A 20,238-nucleotide genomic window follows, 5' to 3' on the forward strand; every position below is an offset into this window, starting at 1 on the left:
GACTGTGTGCGTGGGTGAGTGCATACTATGAATGGCAGCCATATTTTTTAACGCCCTGTAATCTATTCAATCTGGTGTACTCCATAACCATCCTGTGCTAATATTAGTGGACAGTATTGAATTTCATATGGGATGTTCAGCAGGATTTGATAAAGCCAATCAGAAACCGTTTCACTCATTATGACTCACTCCTGTTACACGAAAAAATCCCGTAGTAGTCCTGCTTTTATAGTATTAACATGGAGGTAGTTGATAGGCTGAATAAGGATAGACGGGCAGACGGAAAGAGGCAGTGACCTGAGTGACATTGGACAAAACAACATGTGGATGGGTTTTACTTTCTAAGCCATCGAGCTGCCCCGCTATCATTATCATCACTGTGAACTTCGTATTCATTCTAATTGCACACAGCAGATGCTAGCTCCCAATTACTTACACTACAGCTGCGTGTGATACGTATGTATGCCTGTGTGTATGTAGCCACTCTTTTTTTTTTTTTTTTTTGATGTAGCATTTTCAGATTCAGAAAAGTGAGATGCTACGGAGCCCCGCAGGGGACATAGGAGAAACAAAAATTAAGACGGACTTTTGCGAGATCTCGCAAAACAAACTCGGGATCTTGCAAAACTAACTCGGGATCTCGCAAAACTTTCTCGCGAAAGTTGAATTCCAACAATGGCGGCAGCTACTTAGTTGTAACTCTTTCTGGGTCACAAAATACACTTTTAAGATATTTTGAGGCGTGAATGTAGTTGTGTAAACGTCAGATACCTGCTCGGTTTACAAGACATCACATATTTGCAAAAGTGCTCCGACGTTTTTGGAGATCTGACACCCACTAGCTCGAAGCTAACGGGAGGTCGAGACCTACTACAGCCGGGAGGAACACCGCTTTCCCGGCACATCGTGCCTCGACCTCCTGGTCGGCTTCGAGCTGGCGGCCTCCAAAGAATGCGGCTAAAACTTTTGCGAGATCTCGCAATACTTTTGCGACATCCCGAGTTTGTTTTGCGAGATCTCGCAAAAGTCCGTCTTAATTTTTTTTTTCTAACTAATTTTTTTTTCTCCCATGTCCCCTGCGGGGCTCCGTAGATGCACATCTGGAAAATGGTGTCAAAAAAATGGGGATTTCTACCTGCATGGAAATCCCCAAACTCTCAAACGCATTTGTGTGCCAATACTTTGTTGTACTTAAGTCAGTTATTAATTAATCAGAATCAGAATACTTTATTGATCCCTGGGGGAAATTATTTTTTGTTACAGTGCTCCATTTTAAACCAACATTAAGACAAGACAGACAATACACTAACTAAGAATAGTACAATATATACATATATATACATACATACATACATAAGTCACTCATAGATAAATAGTTGGAAAAGAAACATGTGTAGTTGTAGCAGCAAACAGTGTGTTAAGTGGATGCGTTGTACAGGGAGATGGCCACAGGCAGGAATGATTTCCTGTGTCGTTCAGTGGTGCTTTTCGGTAATCTCAGTCTCTCACTGAACGTGCTCCTGTGACTGACCAGCATGTCATGGAGTGGGTGGGAGGTGTTATCCAACATTGTCTTTATCTTGGACAGCATCCGCCTCTCCGACACCACCTTGAGGGAGTCCAGCTCCATCCCCACAACATTGCTGGCCTTACGGATTAGTTTATTAAGTCTGTTGGCATCTGTGACCCTCAGCCTGCTCCCCCAGCATGCAACAGCATAGAGGATCGCACTGGCCACAACAGACTCATAGGAAATCCTCAGCATTTTCTGGCAGATGTTGAAGGACCTCAGTCGCCTCAAAAAATAGAGACGACTCTGGCCCTTCCTGTAAAGTGCTGTGGTGTTTTTAGCCCAGTCCAGTTTATTGTCAATGTGTACTCCAAGGTATTTATAGTCCTCCACAATGTCAACACTGACCCCCTGAATTGAAACAGGGGTCAAGTGTTTCCTGGTCTTCCTGAAGTCCACGATCAGTTCCTTGGTCTTTGCCACGTTGAGCTGCAGATGATTCTGCTCACACCACGTGACAAAGGAGTCGACCACAGCCCGGTACTCTGTCTCATCATCCCTGCTGATGCATCCAACCACCGCAGAGTCATCAGAAAACTTCTGAAGATGGCATGTCTCTGTGCAGTGGCTGAAGTCTGTGGTGTAGAGGGTGAAGAGGAAGGGGGAGAGGACAGTCCCCTGTGGTGCCCCTGTGTTGCTGATCACCTTGTCAGACACACACTGTGGGAGACGTACATATTGTGGTCTTCCTGTCAGGTAATCAACAATCCAGGACACCAGAGAAGCATCCACCTGCATCGCTGCTAACTTATCACCCAGGAGGGTCGGCCTGATGGTGTTGAAAGCACTGGAAAAGTCAAAAAACATGACCCTCACAGTGCTCGCCGGCTGGTCCAGATGGGTGTAGACACGATTGAGCAGGTAGATGATGGCGTCCTCAGTTCCGAGACGAGGCTGATAAGCGAACTGAAGGGGATCCAGGTGTGGTCTTACTATGGGTCGCAGCTGGTCCAGGATGAGCCTTTCCAGGGTCTTCATGATGTGGGAGGTCAGTGCCACGGGCCTGTAATCCTGGGGGCCACTGGGACGAGGCGTCTTTGGTACAGGGACGAGGCATGATGTCTTCCACATCACCGGGACCCTCTGCAGACTCAGACTCAGCATAAACAGTTTATGAAAGACTCCACACAGCTGGGGGGCACAGGTCTTGAGGACAAGGGGACACACTCCGTCTGGTCCAGCAGACTTGCCTGAGTGAAGTCTCCTCATTTGCATCTCAACCTGGTATTGAGTGAAGGTGATGGGTGGGGGAGGGGTGTCAGGAATCTCACAGGAGGCAACAGCGCCATGTGAAGAGAGAGGCTGGCACAGTGGTGTGGTTCTGGATTCCAGGCTGACTACAGGTGAGGTTGTGGGGGTAGGAGCAGACACTGTGGTGTCGAATCTATTGAAAAACAGATTCAACTCATTGGCTCTATTCTCACCTCCCTCAGTTCCCCTGCTGTTGGTTGGCCTGAATCCAGTGATGGTCTTCATGCCCCTCCACACCTCTCTCATGCTGTTCTGCTGGAGTTTCCACTCCAGCTTCCTCCTGTAATTGTCCTTAGCCTCTCTGATCTTGTCCTTTAGTAACACCTGGATCTTCCTCACCTCCTCTTTGTTGCCCCCTCTGAAAGTCCTCTTCTTGTTGTTGAGGAGGGCTTTGATGTCCTTAGTCACCCACGGCTTGTTATTTGGGTAACAATGAACAGTCTGAGCTGGAACAATGGAGTCGGTGCAGAAAGTTATGTAGTCTGTGATACACTCAGTAAGCCCATTGATGTCCTTGGCGTGAGGCTCACAGAGTGTTTCCCAGTCGGTCACCTCGAAACAGCCCTATAGTTCTGCTAAGGCCTCCTCTGACCACCTCCTGACAGTCCTGGTGGTCACAGGTTCCCTCCTCACAATTGGCACATAGCGGGGGGTGAGGTGAATCAGGTTATGATCTGACCTACCAAGTGGGGGGAGGGAGGAGGAGCTGTATGCATCCTTGACGTTAGCATACAGTAAGTCTAAAGTTTTCTCTCCCCTGGTGGGACAGTCCACATATTGTTTGAATGTTGGTAGTGTATTGTCCAGTGATACATGGTTGAAGTCACCCGAGATCACAATAAAGGCACTCGGGTGCTGAGTCTGTAGCCGAGCTATGGCAGAGTGGATAGTGTCACATGCAGCTGTGGGGTTAGCAGAGGGGGGTACATAAACAGCCACCAAGATGACGTGAGAGAATTCCCTGGGTAAATAATACGGCCTGAGTCCAACAGCACACAGTTCAGTGTCCGGGCAGCAAATCCTTTCTTTGATTGTTATGTTGGCAGGGTTACACCATTGTTAACTAAAACAGCAAGCCCACCTCCTTTCCGCTTACCGCTAGCGATGCTGTCCCTGTCCGCCCGAACAGTGTGGAAGCCTTCCACGGAAGCATTCTCATCGGGAATGTCCTGGTGCATCCATGATTCGGTGAAACACATCAGGCTACACTCTCGGTATTCCCTCTGACTCCGTACCAGTGCTGAGAGCTCGTCGATTTTAATTGCCAACGATCGCACATTACCCATCACGATAGACGGCAGACACGGTTTAAACCTCCTCCTCGCTTCGAGCCTCCGCTGTCTCACCGTCACCTTTTTTCTTCTCTTCTGTCCTTGACCTCTGCATCCCCGATGTGTTTTCCTCCAAATTTCAGCTGGTACTTCTGCGGGCCTGGCCAGCGAACCAGCCGGCATCAGGGCGATCAGCTGATCTCTGGAGTAAACAGTCCGTGCGTGTAGGAGATGTGCCGCGGTCCCGTTCCTTGATAAAAGTAACAGTTCCACGGCCACCAGAAGAACAAAAACTCTCTCAATCCACATGATTGAGTAAGAGATAGAAAACGGAGGAAAATACAAGTCAGGAAAAAAAAGAATACGTAGAAAAAAAAAGCTAAACTAAGAGAAAAGCAGGAGCGACTGTAACAGGCTGCACGCTGGTTGGCGCATGCGCACTAAGTACTTGTTAAGTAGTTAACAAGTACCAGTAAATTTTAAGTGAAGAATGGAAGAAGAGTGTAGAGGCGTAGAATCAAAGGTGTTTCACATCCAATGTAAAATTTGATGTTATGGTTAGCTTAGTCACCTGACCTCTCCACATAGACGATCTGTAATGTGTTCTCTAGAGCAGTGGGCCCCTGTTTTATCATGAACTAGAGGGTGGCAGCTTGTAATGCAAATATAACTATCGCACTTTATATTATGCACTGTCAATAATTATTACATGATTATCACATCAATACCAATTCGCCATAATGCAGAATCAGTGGGAGCCCAGAGCTTGTTTCATGGCTTTATTAGCTAGCTGGGCAATATTATACAGAGTAGATGTGGAGCGTGTGAATCACCTGTTGCGAAAGTTGCACCTGAAGCTGCAATTTAAATGGGATTCTTGACATTTTCTTTTAAATACAGTTTTCTTTCCATTGTCCTCAGCTTTTTGTGAGGGTTAGCTTTCAGAGTTACTGATGCATGGGGGCAGAAAAAAATCTCAGAACTAAGTTAAGTGCAGGAGTTAAGTCCAACTCGAAAGTGGCATTGTTTGGAAAAGTAAAAATGTCTGGAAAACTGATAAAAAATAAAATACATACAATTTTAAGCAATTTTCTTCTGTCTTTGCGGCCTGGTAGCAGTCCTCAGGCCAATGGTTGGGGACCTCTGGTCTACAGGAAGATAAGTTGTTATTGTTAACGCTGGAGCAGAAATGTTTTAGATAAAGAAAACTGTTTCCTAGGAACAAGATTATGTGTTCATGATAATAATCACAAAGAAAAACAGGAAAGTGATTATCTAGCTAATATTGGCTCATTTGTTTCTGTCTGCTCCCTAAGTTCTGCTTCTGATACCTCTGGTTCTCCCCATATTGTGCACTGTTTTCTTTTTAATGCTCTGCTTTTTTCAGGTGGGAAACTGTGGTCTCACATTGGAAAATACATGCATAACTCCAGCCCAGAGGACAGCTTTGACATCCCTTTCATCCAGAAAAGTCACACAACTGCCGTGCGCTCTCCTCAACATACCATGCCACAGCTGGAAGTAGATTCAGCCAGCTGTGGTTCGGTGCCTGTTGCTGATTCAGAGTCTGTCTCTGGGCTACAGAAGGAACCCGAGAGCCTCTTTTCTCCTCTTAAAAGCGTTCTTCCTCCCAGGCTTGTGGAGCAAACTGACTCTGGAGCCACTTCTGAAGAAGAGTGCACCAACAGCTATTTGACCCTTTGCAATGAGTATGAACAGGAGAAAGTAGAACCGGATGCACTGCAGGAGGAGGAAGAGAAGAGCGAGCAGGAAATGCTCTCATTAGAGGTACCTAATGCAACGACCACCACATCGTCACGTAGCCGCTCACTTCTCAGCAATGAAAGCCTTTCTTCACCAATCAGTTCTCAGGAGCTTGGCTTCTTCAGTGAGTTGTCTGATAAAAGCGGTAATGCCCAAGACAGCGATCAAAACCGCGGTGAGGGACAGGATCACAATGAAGTCTTTAGTCCTTTACGTTCCCCCGCTGTGCCTCTGTCTTTAGATGAGTCCAAGAACACGCCAATGGAGTTTTTTCGTATTGACAGCAAAGACAGTGCAAGCGAGGTTATGTGCCTTGAACTAGGAGAGCAGCGTCCCTCTCATAAACAAGTCCCTTTCTTTTCTACGTCCGACCTGGACTCAGGTGTAACTGAAGATCTTCCAGAGCTGGCTCAGGAGGTCAAAGGTCCCGGGTTGGATCTTTGGGGTTTGGACTGTAGTGATAAAGCCTCCAATGAGTCAGTGCCAGTGATCTCATTTAAAGAAGCAGTAGTGGAGGATGAGGGGCATCCACCAGACCTTTTGGTGAACCTCCCTGTAGTGAGCGGGACTGCAGACTCTTTACAGGAGGAATTGGAGACTTCAGGAGTGTGTCTGGGCCTCGAGGTCACGGCCTCTCCTCAAAAGTTCATCCAGCCAGATGTCTTACAGCTTCATACTCAGCCTGAGGAAGAGGAGGAACAGCCACTGGAGCAGGACCTTTCATCTTTATGTACAGCCTCTGCAACTTGTGACACGAGTGTTGCATCTCCATCTCCATTCAACTCGCTTTTGGATGACTACAGTCTGGCATTGGGACAAGAGGCTTCTGACAAAATGTTTATCCACTCTGAACGCCAAAATAATGACCTCCCTCTTGACACAGGCATTCCAGACACTGATTCTCATAGTGAGAAACTAGAGCCCAGTGCAAGAGTAAACACAGACTTGGTTCCAAACAGCACAGGCTCTGACTCGGCCACAAATGGCACAGAGGCCTGTGGAGCGGTTGAGAATTTATTAGGACTTGATGACGAATCATCAAGAGTTATTAGTAATACAGGTGGCAGCGAATTTGATAAAGAAGTATCCCGGCTGTTTGCCGAGCTGGACAAGCTGTCGTTGGCTGCTTCCCAAGCTCGTATCCCGGAGGAGTTTGTACGGTGCTGGGCAGTAGAGATGGTGACAGCCTTGGATTCTCTACACCAAGAAGGGATCATCTGCCGGGACCTAAATCCCAATAACATCCTGCTTGACCACCAAGGTCAGACTTTTTTGTTTTTTTTTTGTCCATACCCTTTATAATTGTGTTAAGGGTTTTGTTTTTATTCTGTCGGGCATTTAATCAGTCCTTAAAGGGGAATAAGATCAAAATTAATATTTAGTTATGTTTGATAAGTAAAGAAAGAAGGATATGCAGTTTAATGACAGAATGTTAATAATTAGTCTAGTTTACCATACTTTTCCAACCTTGGTAATAGCTACCCCAAGTCATCATTCCCGTCACTTCTTGGTGGATTACTGGGTACATGGGTAACATGTATGTTAAGGACTTTTACACATGAAACTAGGGCTGTTCGATATGTGGTGTCGCAAAATAAACAGTTTACGGCAATATTTTTCATCGTTTTGATGGTCACTGTAGTGTAGGGCTGCTCAATTAATCGAATTTTAATCTCGATTACGATCTGAGCTTTCAACGATCATTAAAAATGACTGAGCCGATTATTAGCCCCTCCCTCGTGCTTTACTCTCGCACTGCTCCGTGTGGAAAATCGAGCGCACCTCTCTGCATTTCGAACACGTGTCACAATAATTAAGAGCAGCGGTCCCCAACCCCCGGGCCTCGGACCGGTACCGGTCCGTGATTCGTTTGGTACCGGGCCGCGAGAGTTGAGGCTCAAGTGTGAAATGTATCGTTTTCAGGGTTTTTATCAGTTTTCAGCGTTATTTTGTTATCGCTTTTATCGTTAACTCGGTTTCCCTGGGTCTTTTCACGTGTGTTATGAATAAATCTTCTTTTTTTCGGTACCGGTACTAGTTTTATTTTGTTGTATTTATCCGCGACACCTTAAAGGCCGGTCCGTGAAAATATTGTCGGGCATAAACCGGTCCGTGGCGCAAAAAAGGTTGGGTACCGCTGATTAAGAGGACCCGAGGGAAGCTCGGAAAGCTAAGCAGAAGTTATTTGGAGAGGAGAGTGACTGCCGTTGGTTGAAAAGAGAGGTAAAAAAAAAACTAAAGTGGTGTGGAAACATTATGGGTTTGCGGAGTCAGACGTGGATCAAGTAGACATAGTGTGTAAACTTTGCTACGGTGTCGTAGCTGCACCACAGAGCAACAATGCAAAGTTTACTAAACATAGATGTTTACATTTTTCATTTATTTTTTATATTGCAAACATTTGCACTGTTATCAGTATTTGCACACTATTTTATATTATTTTTTGACAATCTTTAAAGTCATTATTCAATACATTGTTATTGTTAAATAAATATCGTCAAATAATCGAGATCTCAATTTCAGTGAAAATAATCGTGATTATCATTTTTGCCATAATCGAGCAGCCCTACTGTAGTGGCTATATTAATTTCTTAAAGTTCTCTCTTTCTCTTATATTTAATATAACCACACTACTGACGGACAAGCGCCTGTTTTTATGCATTGTCGTTAGCAACAACGATGGTAAAACCATGGCATGTCCGCTTGTTTAGTTTCCACATAAATCCTTCACAATAAAGCTCAAGATCCTGTTGAGACTTTTCAAAATAAACGAAATCACGTGAAAAAGTATGCAGAGTATTTACGGATGAGAAGCAAAAAAAAGAGCCGTCAGGTGCTAAAAAATAAACCTTAGACTCAAACGTTAGAACAGGCTTTTCCCCGCAGCATGGCGTGTAATAAATACTCACAAAGAAAACAGCGGCCGTTACAACCTATGTCTAAAAATGTGTAGTTTCTTGCATCATTTGAAACAGTCGACTCCAGGTACACGACGCCCAGCTGGAAACACTTCAGCTACCCGAGATTCACAGAATTTACAGAAAATGTGATTTTTATCGTTATTGGGACGATAGATGTTTTATATCGGGATATGAGATTTTAGTCATATCGCACAGCCCTACATGAAACGATAAAATGCACTAAAACAAGAAACCAGGGAAGCAATTTAAACCTCTAACAGTCAATATGAAAATTAAATGCGCACTTGATTAATCTAATCTTGATTAAATTTACCAGAAGCTGGACAAAACCAGGTTTAAAAAGAGATAAATAAATCACCATGAAGCAGCTACTGTATATAACAGTTGTCATGTTTAATTTGCCCTTTTTTCCCTCCCCAAACTGGATAACTTGCATTGTAAAGATACAGTCCACAGCCTTCATCAGTCAGCCGTGATCTAATCTGTTTAGCAGAATGAAGTCTCTCTGAGAAGCGAAAGCGTTGTTTTACCATGAGGTCACAGATTCCCCCTCAACTTCTTCTTTTGTCGTCCTACAATCATCTCTCTCCACCTCGTTATCAACAAGCATCTAATTAGCTGAGTGGCTGTTTTCGTCTCCCTGGTGGTAATTATTGTTCTAAAGGGCCCATCAACGGCCTAGTGTGGTGCATCAGTCTGGCTAGCCCAGGCTAATGGCCATGGCTACCTAATGACACCATTAGTTCTAATGATAGCTTTAACGGGTACCCGCTAAACAGGAGTAATCGCTGGGGCTGTGTGCTTGAAAAGTTCAGAGGGATGTAGAGCGGCAGAAAGGAATGGAGGAAGGAAGTGCTTTAAAGGTGCGGTGAACAGTTTGAAAAGTTGAGTGTCTGGGTGACACTAGACGTGTGGGTTTGATGAGAGGCAGAGCAACAGATTTATGTTTAACAGACTCCAAGCTGAACGCTTTCTGTCTTTTCTTCTCATCTTAGGTCACGTTCAGCTTACCTACTTCTGCAGCTGGAGTGATGTGGAGGAATCCTGTGACAAACAGGCCATTGCCAATATGTACTGTGCGCCAGGTGAGACATATGCAAAGGTTTCAGTACATTTTTCTATTGATTTCTTTCATTTTATCAGTTAGTGGGTATATTTGCAGTTAATTATATGCTGACTTTTGATAATTCCCACCACCATAATACTCAAAGGAGCTTGCAAAAAAGCTCCTTTTTATATAAACTAATGAAATATGAAGTATTGAAAAACTAACAAAATAAAATAAATGTACATAAATCTTTCATGGGGTTAAAATACTTCTTATTCATTTTATTTACCTGTCTAATTGGTCAGTATATTAAGAATAAATAAGAAACACCATTCATTTTTAACTCTTCCTCCACAAATGTGAGTTGCTGAATCTCGTTGTAGTTGTTCTGATGTCCTGTAGAGTGCGCTGTTGTGCAGCAGTCAACTGGTAGCACGGCGGGCCTGCTTGTGGCAGCTCTGGCATGCTGTTTAAAAGCTGCCTAAAACAAACTGGTGCTAGACTACAGCACCGAGTCCCTACTTAGCCCTTCAGCATGCGTGGTTGGGCATTTGTACATGTATGTGTGCCGTCTAATGTATTGGTCCTTTAAGCAGGTGGCTTCACACTAAGGCTGTCAGGCAGAGTGTGCGTGATGTGTTTAATCTTCTCAAAATGTTTTAGCGGCTAGTTGAAAACACTGGATGCATTCTGAGACACTCACAATGACCCTCACACCCATTCACTCTCCCACACACTTATATTTAGCTATTCTTTCATATTCATCCTCTCGCTCAAGTCAGGAAGGTCACTTCAGATTTAAATCCTCCTTTTGTCTAGAACGTACAGTGTCTCACTTTTGTAATAAATCTGAAAGGAACAAATGCTCTCTTTAATATCCAAAGTGTTCATTTTTATTCCCTTGGCAGCAGCTTGTTTAACAGCTTACTAATAGAAGTGCATACATTTTGAGACATGTGTTGTGAGTGATGTGGAAGCTAGCTTAAACTCTTAAATGGTGAGCAAAGACATCCCACTTGTTTATTTTTCTTCAGTTATTGTAAGCAGTGGTAATTTTTACACTAGTCTCAAATGCGTGGTTGATGAGTAAACTGTAATATGCGGATGATGCTTATCCAGTAAATATAGCCTCATTAAAAGATTTTTTTAATGCATTGTATTTTATGCAAGCTTTTTAAGTTATATCCTCATGTATTTTTGGTACATATTTGGTACCCATAAATATATTTCATTTAAAATGATATCAAAATGTTTCAGTTAAACCAAAATTTACAGTTTTTAGTTCAATGGAAGTCATCCTTGACAGCGTGTTTCAATGGTAAGAGGCGCAGGAGACAGCAACATAATGACACCTTTACTTCATCTAAGCCATCTGCAGTTCCTCCTGAAAAAATAATGTGTTTGGCTCACATTAGTATAATTCATGCCGTAGCATCAAAAACATTTTACGACAATATGTGACCGGGAAGAAAATGTGGTTCTGTGATAAAAGGCAGATGACCTGTGAACTGAGCTGAAACTGAACCCACCTCGGCCTAAGTGTGAAAGGTCTAGTTAGTCAAACAAGTTGATCCCATGTGAATTTAAGGATGTAATGCATTTTAGCTGCCAACAGGGGGTGTGTTATGCTGCTGTTAAATGAAAAGACTGCTTCGACATATATCGACTGTCCTACTCAAACGCTGGCAACTTTCTCTCTCTTTCTAGCGTCTCGTTCTGCCTCATCTTTATTTAAAATTCGTCCATAAAGACACATTAAAATGTAGAAGCTGTCACACACTTTGTTTATTTATTTATGTCACACCAGAAGACTTCTACATCATGGACATGCATATGTCTTTAGGTGTGTGTGTGTGTGTGTGTGTGTGTGTGTGTGTGTGTGTGTGTGTGTGTGTGTGTGTGTGTGTGTGTGTGTGTGTGTGTGTGTGTGTGTGTGTGTGTGTGTGTGTGTGTGTGTGTGTGTGTGTGTGTGTGTGTGTGTCCCCTGCCCTTGTTATGCATTGCTGTTTATCCAGACAGGGTCAACTCATGCAATGGCTTCATTCCTGATGACAGATTTATGAATGTTTGCCAGAAAGCTAGCAGGGGGCCTGCTGTGACTGTGTGTGTGTGTGTCAGAAGGAGAGAAACATGTTTTTAAATAACACATATTCACACCCAAAAAAACACAGGAGTGTTCTTGGAAAATGCATCGGCAGCAGGGCATTAATCCGTTTTTCCAGCACTTCTGCTTATTTATTTTCTCACCATTTTTTTTCTTTACTGATAAACATCAGATGGCTAATGTTTTGTTCCTGGTAAGAAAAAAAAAAACGCCTTTGCGCGAACACGACCTGATTTGAGCAGAAATGGGAATTGTTTATTGTTCTGCTGAGAAGGAAGCACAGCCAAAACCGATTGTCTTCGATTTCTAAGAAAAGGGAAATTAAATATTCTTCCTCTCTGAGGTGACAAGGCAGTTCCTCAGGACACGATCATCATAACCACTGTTTGTTTTATTGTTTTTGTTTTGTTTTGTTTTTTTAAGTCCTTTTACCTGCTCAGCCACGCCTGATCTGATTGAAGTTACAGTTTAGTTCTCCTTTTGACACAGAGCCATCATCTCATTATTTTTTGAAAGGTTATACAAAGAAGAACATGTACCCTGAAGCCTTAAAGTACTTCTGCTTTACTATTTCAGTGTGTTTACTCTGCTTGTAAATATGCCAGGAATCTTGATGTGGACATGAACTCTGAGCTACATTAAGGCAACTGCAAATTTATCGACCAGTCACCTCTAGATTATATCATGATTTACCTTATCTTGGTATGTCACTCTAACAAGTCAGATGAAAGACCAGATTCTGAGTGACACTGTCATTGCTCACATTTTTTATGTATGTCAAATAATTCAGCTGCTAATGTTTCCCCAGGCTGAGAGGCTATACATGTACATGCAGATGGAAAAAGAAATTCACCCCCTGCCCCCTAGAGTGGAGGTGATCTGGTGTCTTTGTTGTGATATGGGGTCATTTTACTGGCAACATTTGAGTATATCTTGTCTAATTAGAAGAAACCTTCACTACAAATCAATTCAAAGTTGTTTGGACTTCACAGCTACTGGTTCCAAATGTTGGTCGGGGCTTTGGACCCGTGTCATCATAAAATTAAGGGTCAGATTTACTAAATGGCGCAGTCAGTTCATTTCATTATCAAGTGCAAAAAATAAGATATCCTTTTTTCCCAATGTTAAATGTATTAATGGTAGTTGCAAACGTTAGTAGATCTTTTTGTGCGTTGATACCTTGAGAAAGGAACTCCCAGAAAGACATCCTAAGATTTGTTTGCTTGTTAGTCAGATTAGTTAAAGGATTTTATCTGCTTGGCCCAACTTACACGTGATTAGGAGTTTTCAATTAGTTTATCATTGAGATTGCAGGCAAAACTGGACACTGGTCAAAAGTTCACAAGTGTGTGTATATTTGTAGATGTTCGTGTTGATCTAAAGTTCCTTCTTAATCCAGAGATTCCATTCATGCACGGTGTAGGGTCTTGGCCTTTTCTTTTCTTTAGTTTTTCCCATAAACTTGAAGTTTATTCACAGTCTCTTTGTGGTTTCGTCGTATCGTTTTTATAATGGAATCTTTTTATACAAATGTATTTATACCTTGCATGTCTTGTGTAAATCTCTTTGTTTTAAATTGTCGAGAGATCCTTTACACACAGTGCTCGCCTTGCCTTGGAACAGCAAACATCAATCCTTCCTTACTTCCTACCTGCATATACTTGACTTCCTCTTTTGGTAATGACTGTCGGTTAAGTTTTTAGGGAAGTCAGACCGAGAGGAGAAGAGAGAAAGTTCCTTATGGCCCCCAGGAGGGAGGAGATGAAGTGTGATTAAGATACAAAGTAGGAGGGAACTTCATTGTTGAGGGGAAAGGGAAGAAGAGGCCATGAGGTGAACACACTGTATTGTTGTCGCGTTGGAGCTGAACTTGTCTGTATCCCTTTGTTGTCTTAGAATTCTCGTGTGTTTTTTTTTTCTTCTTCTTCTTTGAGCTGTTGAAGAAATACAATGCAAAGTTAGTTTAAGTATGCTCAGTGTGGAAAATGTGCACATCGTGTAGCACACCGTAACACTGGGCTTTGCACGACCCATGGCCTGTGGATGCAGTTAATTCGCCCATCCTCTCCTCTCTTTCTGCATCTCCCTTTCTCCTGCCTCGCTCTGACAGAGCGGTAAGTGTAGCCAGCTCCACTGTACTCTCCCTGCAGCTCCTTAGACATTAATCCATTGTGATGACATCGACCTTGCTCTGAGACGTTCGCGTGTGTGTGTGTGTGTGTGTGTGTGTGTGTCCAGTATTTTCCCTCCAGCTTATAACTACACAGGTATCACTGGTCCATTCAATGACGATCTTCTCTCCTTGGCTGTCAAAACAGTAGTCCTGGGGAGCCCTGAAGACTGGTTGCTCAGTTGGCCGTGCGCGCGCGTGTGTGTGTTTGTGAGTATATGAAACATGCAAGTCGTATCATAGCCCTCTCTAACCTTGGCTGCAAGAGAGCTGCACAGTCCCCTGGAGTTCTCAGCAGCCTCCAGGAGACGAGGGGTCTTTGTCTAATATCCTCCTCCAGCTGAGGAGCCAGGTCCCTGGGCGCACACAACCATGACCCTGGGTCCCGGCCCAGTGGGCGACCAGACCCCCTCCCTCTGGACAGGAGAGGAGAGGGACACTAAGCGGCACAAGAGGCCATCTGGTACCCAATGGAGCTGCCGTACACGCTTGACTTTTGCAAACAAGTGTCACTCTTGTTCTCTGTGTCTTAGTTAGACTTGTGCTGCGGAGCCTGCCAGATGGGTTGTAGATCAGTTATTTCTGTCAGGTTTTTGAACAAAATACATAATTTTGGGATGTAAGTAAAATAGGAAACTAGTTTCTGACACTTTACGGAGCAAAAAAATACTTGAATGAAGAATTTTTTTTCTTCAAACAAGCTGATGTCATTAGTTTTAGCCCTGAGCTCAACTAAAAGAAAATGTGGGAGTAAAGAAAAATGAACAACATATTTTACTCTTTTTTTTTTTCCTCAAGTGTTCCTGCTTTATCTTTCTTGATTTGTGTGTGTGTATGTGCTGCCTGAGTGTCTGTGTGTTGCATGAGTGTGTGTGTTTATGTTTGAGGTCAGGTCATGCAGATGGCGTGAAGTTGCAGCACAGACGGTTTCCTCAATTTAACTGCTTTTTATTATGCAAATCACCCTTTTATGAGACACACACTTTGTGTGTGAGTGTGGCCACGTTTTTGTGCTCATTTCGAATTGATTGCAACAATTCAGCAAAATATTAATCCAAGTTGTTACTCTGAAACGGTGGCACAAAAGCAAGATCCTTAAAGTTTATCGTAGGCTTAAGATCAACGACTCCACGTCTGTATGGTTGATCTTATCCCGACTTCACATTTGTCACTAGTTTATTATTGCTACCTGGGTTCCTCTCCCACACACAGATGATTTCTCTGCTTTTTAATTTATTGATCATTTCTGTCTCTCTCCTCTCACTCTCGCTTCAGAGGTGGGAGGTATTGGTGAGGAGACGGCATCGTGTGATTGGTGGAGTTTGGGCGCCATCCTGTTTGAACTCCTGACAGGCATGGTGAGTCAAAAAGTACAAAAACTGTTTTGTTTTGTTTTTTTATCTTTGTTGCGAAGGTGTTGTGGGATGTCTGTAGGTGTCTTGGCTTTCAACTCTCTCACACTCTTTATGGTCGTGCCAGGTTGTGTGTGATTCTGCGCGCGTGTCTGTATGTGTTTGAGTAGGTGGAGGTTGTTGTTTTGGTGTGTGCGTGTTTGTGCGAGGTGCGTCTTGGCTGCAGTCTCTTACTCTGGTTCTCAGGGAGTGCCAGGGGTGTCGGTGTGACTTTCTCCCCCAGCCTGAGCTCCATCTGCTGGGCCATGGGGTCAGCTCTCACCGGGCCTCTTTGCTGGCTCCTAGAGCAGCGCTGGGCTTGGAGCACACCGACCTTAGATCGCCGTGGAAGGTGAAGACCAGGGCAGCTCTCAAGGTGCTGCAGCTCGGCTGGTCCAGGATCAGAGGGGACCATCTTTTAAGACCAGCTTGGGAGAAAGGGGAGAATCTCAGAGCCTTTTGTTTTGAAGATAACGGATACATTTATAGCTGTTATGCATGTACACAAACGCATGCTAATTATAACTTGCTGCTCTCTTGAAGGACAAATTCGCACACGGATGCAAGCACAAACGGCCAGTGCAGGTGCAGAGCGTCCCTTCAATTTTTCATTGTCTATTAAATTTCAATAAATTCTAACTGATTGCCAGTGGGCACATTTTCATATCAGCCATCAGCGCTTCTTTTCAGTGGCTCAGACATGAGTCGGGGTGTTAGGTTAGGGCCATTGTGTTGGAACAATAAACAACTACTTACCTGGGTAAAAAAAAGAAAAAAAATCCCAAAACAAATAAATAAACAAAAAGCAAACTGAGTGACACAGATGTCTCCTTTGATGATTATGTCTTGGTACAGTCCTGGCAAGGATACACTCACACAGGCACACATAGTGTCTCTTGATCCTTGCAGGATAAGATCTTGCCTGGAGCAGTCTTGACTGCGGCTAGGAACGCAGCCAGAACTCCTGCAGCACGTATCAGGAGAGAGAGAGAGAGCCAACCGACCTAACTGATGGAAAAAACACACAGGCCCCCCCCCCCCCATACAAACACACACAGTTTAAGGCTTTTGCTTGGTGCACACATTTTGCTCTAGCATTTCCAGCCTGTCAGTGAAGATGCACTGAGAAAAGTGCTTTTACAACAAGCGGCAATTACACTCATTATTGTCAATTATTTCAACAATTGGGCTATATACTGTGGTTAGGAAAGCATTTGGAGGTCTTACTGCTTACTTTTTCTCACTTGCAGGATTAGGTTTGCTTTATTTTCCTCTGAGTGAACTGATAATTTGACCTGATCAGGTTTTACCTCTCAAAATATAAAAAAACGTTTCGCATTTACCGGTGATGAGCTGCTGTCCCTTCCAGGAAGCTTTCTCTGTGTAAGCGAAGAACAAACGAACCAAACACAATAATGTTTTTGTCATTCTTTCTTTTTCCTGTGATTTTCACTTCATGTGACACACACAGAGGGACGGCTCCAAGAAAGAGCAACAGTGCTGAAATCATTAGCTTGTTGCAGTTGGTGTGATCAGTGTTGTTTCAGGTGCTCTCACTCTCTGATCTCCTCCCTATTTGTCCAGTCCTGGTGCTTTAACATTGACTTGTGCTCTGCGGGTGTCTGTATATTCTGTGTGTTTACATGATGGTTATCTACCTCTCTTCTTTCCACTCCTCCTTCCCTCTGCACAGTCTCTGCTGCGCTGCCATCCAGCAGGAATCGGTCGTCACACAGCGCTCAACATCCCCGAGTCTGTTTCGGATGAGGCCAGATCTCTGCTAGAGCAGGTGAGAGTCTAGTGTGATTACTACTAACTTAAATGCTGTACACAGAATTAGGTTTCCCTCCTAAACAGATATTGAGTAGGGCTTTCCCAGGAACAAAGGAAGAACAACTAATAATTTCTTATAGTAGTGCTAGTGGTTAGTATGCAACAAATACAGTGGAAGAAATGGGTTGACATTCACTGATGTTTTCCACCAGACATGTTAGTAATCTCTGAGAAGTGCAATGACACAACAGTGAAATCTTCAAATATATTTTTAAAAAAGCCAAGCTTCACTTTAACGTCATTAAATGATAAGGAATATACAGTATGCATTTGTCAGTCAGATTATGGCAGATGAACATGCACTACTGATGATGGACATGTCCTTAATAACACAGCTGGCACTGTGATAATATCTTAGAGCTAATTGCAAATCCTCAAAATTTGGTAATCTTTGGATATATATTAATGTGGTCAGCCTGGATTTCTCTCTGCTTAATGTAGCATGAAGCTAACAGTAAGCCAGTGTGGCTATGCCTACAAGGTGACAGCATATACAGACTGTATACCGTATTTATTGGATCTGCCTGATGTCTTGATTTTGGTATCATCGTATGCAATACAGTGCTTATACTTTCATAGGCAACAGCTAGTGGTAGTTTGAAACTGTCAGATGTACTGTTTTTAACTCAGACGTTGAGAAAGGCTTTTGGAATAATATGGTTTATTTGTGTCATTTAAATTATTAGTTTCATTAATGTTTTTTTTTCTCTTCAATTTCTGTCTTGTGCTCCTGTGCAGCTGCTCCAGTACAACCCGACAGAGAGACTGGGGGCAGGTGTGGGAGGTGTGGACGATATCAAATCCCACCCCTTTTTTGCCACAGTGGAGTGGCCCAAATAGACTCACCCCATTGTGGAAAGCAGAGTCGCTTGTCGTCAAAAAAAACCTGGCTGTTCTCAGTTAACTTCCTTCTGACCGAACACACAAATACAAATACAGTAAACTGAACTTTGACCCCCTTTTTTTCCCCTCTCACTACAGCCACGCAGCCCCCATGTCTGAGTTTTGCCAAGTGAGAGTTTGCTCAGTGCTCATTTCTTTATCTCATTTACTGTGTAACGTTTGGTGCAGGGAACCCTTAACATGTGTGGTGCAATAATTTACGCAGTAAGTGTTTGTACAGAGTGATGATCACTGCAACACTGTTGCATTTCCACTCTGCGCATAGTAGCTGTAAGCCAAAATGATCTGAGAGTGAGAGGTGACATTTTTGTTCCCTCATTGAGTACTGTAAGCTATTCAGTCACTTGAGTCAGCTTTCTTAAAGACCCATGTGCAATACGCTCGGTTTGTTTCCATAGACGACACTTACATCATTCCTCATGGAGCCCACTGAGATTAGCTGACATGAGGCTGTGTGTTGTATAATATATGATTACCTACTTTTTTGTGCGTGTGTGTGTGTGTATGTGTGAAATCCTTTTATTGAAGACCAGCCCAAGAACAGTAAATGTAAAATAGACTGACACTATGCAAGGCGAATGAACAAAATAGTTAAGTGATATGAGTTGAGTGGTACTGTTATATGGAGAATTTAGTTACCATGAGATTAAATTATTTGATAGACTGTAACTCTGTAAGGGCCGGTTGGCTTGAGCCTCCTCCCTGTGTGGTCAGTAACGCTTTCAGTGAAGAATGAAAAAGGGTGAGGCGTGAGCTACACATTTAAAACCAGCCCTTTTGCAGAAGGTTGTTTTTATGATTATCAGAGAAAACTCTCTCTGTGTTGTACAACACTGCATTTTGTGCATGTAGGATTAGGATATTTAATACTATAAAAAAATATATAAATAATGCGTATCATGTAAATATACATTTTTAAGGATCCACTGATAAACAAAAGGACACCAGGTGTCAAAGTTGTGATTACGTTCAAGCTGTCAATCATTTTGGCTCAGTTAAATCCTTTTTCTTTGTGTGCGTTTTGTGGTTGAGCAACACGTCTACTAACTTGCCACAGATACGTTAGCGCTGCCTATGTTGACAGATTTACATTTTTATGGTCACGTGCCATGTATCAGATATAATCATACAAGGCTTTATTGGAGCATTTTCGATACATTTAATACATTTGTCTAATCAATATTCGGATAATCACTCAGCTGTTAGATGCTGCACTCTGTTTTTGCAGTATTCATCCATCTATTAACCATTTTGATGAGACATAAACATAAATGTGACATTTTTTTTGTTTTTCTAATGCTCGCTCTTGTCTGTGGTCAGTGTCGTATCAGTGCACTCTGGAAAACAATAAACATACCTGGATGAGCACATGTACAGTAGTGGTGTGTTTGTGTGTGTACACAGTCATTAAGTGCAAGCAGCTGTGTGTGTATTTCATTTGTTTTTTCCTGTTCTGAGGCTACAACCTGTCTTATCTGCTGGACGCATGATACTCCTAGAAAGCTGATGTCACGCCTGCTGAGTGTCATGTTGAGCGCAATATGAGACGGCACACAGACATGCCAACACACACACACACACACACACACAGTATGGTAAATACCCAGCAGTCACTAATGCACAAGGGACCTTTTTTTTTGGGTCCAGTTACTATTTTTCTGCCCTCATTTTGCTTCTACGGCTATTTAAAACTGCCACTACAATTTTTCCAATAAAATTAATATCAGAGTCTTTGTAAAGCAGGAGTGTACATAGAGGTACACTTGGGACAACAATGAGCAGTTTTCACAGTAAAAAGGCAAACTACTGAGGTTGCACCTGTGTGGAAATCAGGCTCCAGGGCTAAAGCACAACAAAAACATTGAGCCAAAAAGCTGCAGTTTCTTGAATGGCCCCTTAACGTTGAATTTGCATGACAATCCTCACAGACTCAGCACAGATATTTTAAACTGCCAACACTACAACATAAATGAATAATTTTCTTCTTCATAAGTGCATGGGAATTATTGTTT

At 43.0% G+C, this 20,238-nt stretch overlaps 1 protein-coding gene across 2 annotated transcripts in view; it reads left to right on the forward strand.

Moving 5' to 3' along the window:
* The window catches only part of rps6kc1 (ribosomal protein S6 kinase B1), a 28,526-nt gene extending 8,926 nt beyond the window's left edge, over window positions 1-19,600 (forward strand). The window contains exons 12-16 of one of the 2 annotated variants that reach the window (XR_015125022.1): window positions 5,480-7,117; window positions 9,773-9,862; window positions 15,375-15,457; window positions 15,698-17,279; window positions 18,062-18,114. Coding sequence is in view for 1 of the 2 variants with exons in the window: in XM_086264042.1 (XP_086120168.1) it covers window positions 5,480-7,117; window positions 9,773-9,862; window positions 15,375-15,457; window positions 17,184-17,279; window positions 18,062-18,163 (2,009 nt within the window). In the remaining variant the exon portion in view is untranslated. Of the gene's footprint in view, window positions 1-5,479; window positions 7,118-9,772; window positions 9,863-15,374; window positions 15,458-15,697; window positions 17,280-18,061 lie in introns of both variants that reach the window. The other variant, XM_086264042.1, reaches the window with a different exon arrangement.
* The last annotated feature ends 638 nt before the right edge of the window (window positions 19,601-20,238 follow it).

Source organism: Aulonocara sp. 'chitande type north' Nkhata Bay, linkage group LG15, assembly GCF_057382095.1.
Source record: "Aulonocara sp. 'chitande type north' Nkhata Bay isolate Kocher_YH1m ecotype deep benthic linkage group LG15, A_spYH_male_GT1.1, whole genome shotgun sequence".
Taxonomy (NCBI): Eukaryota; Metazoa; Chordata; class Actinopteri; order Cichliformes; family Cichlidae; genus Aulonocara; species Aulonocara sp. 'chitande type north' Nkhata Bay.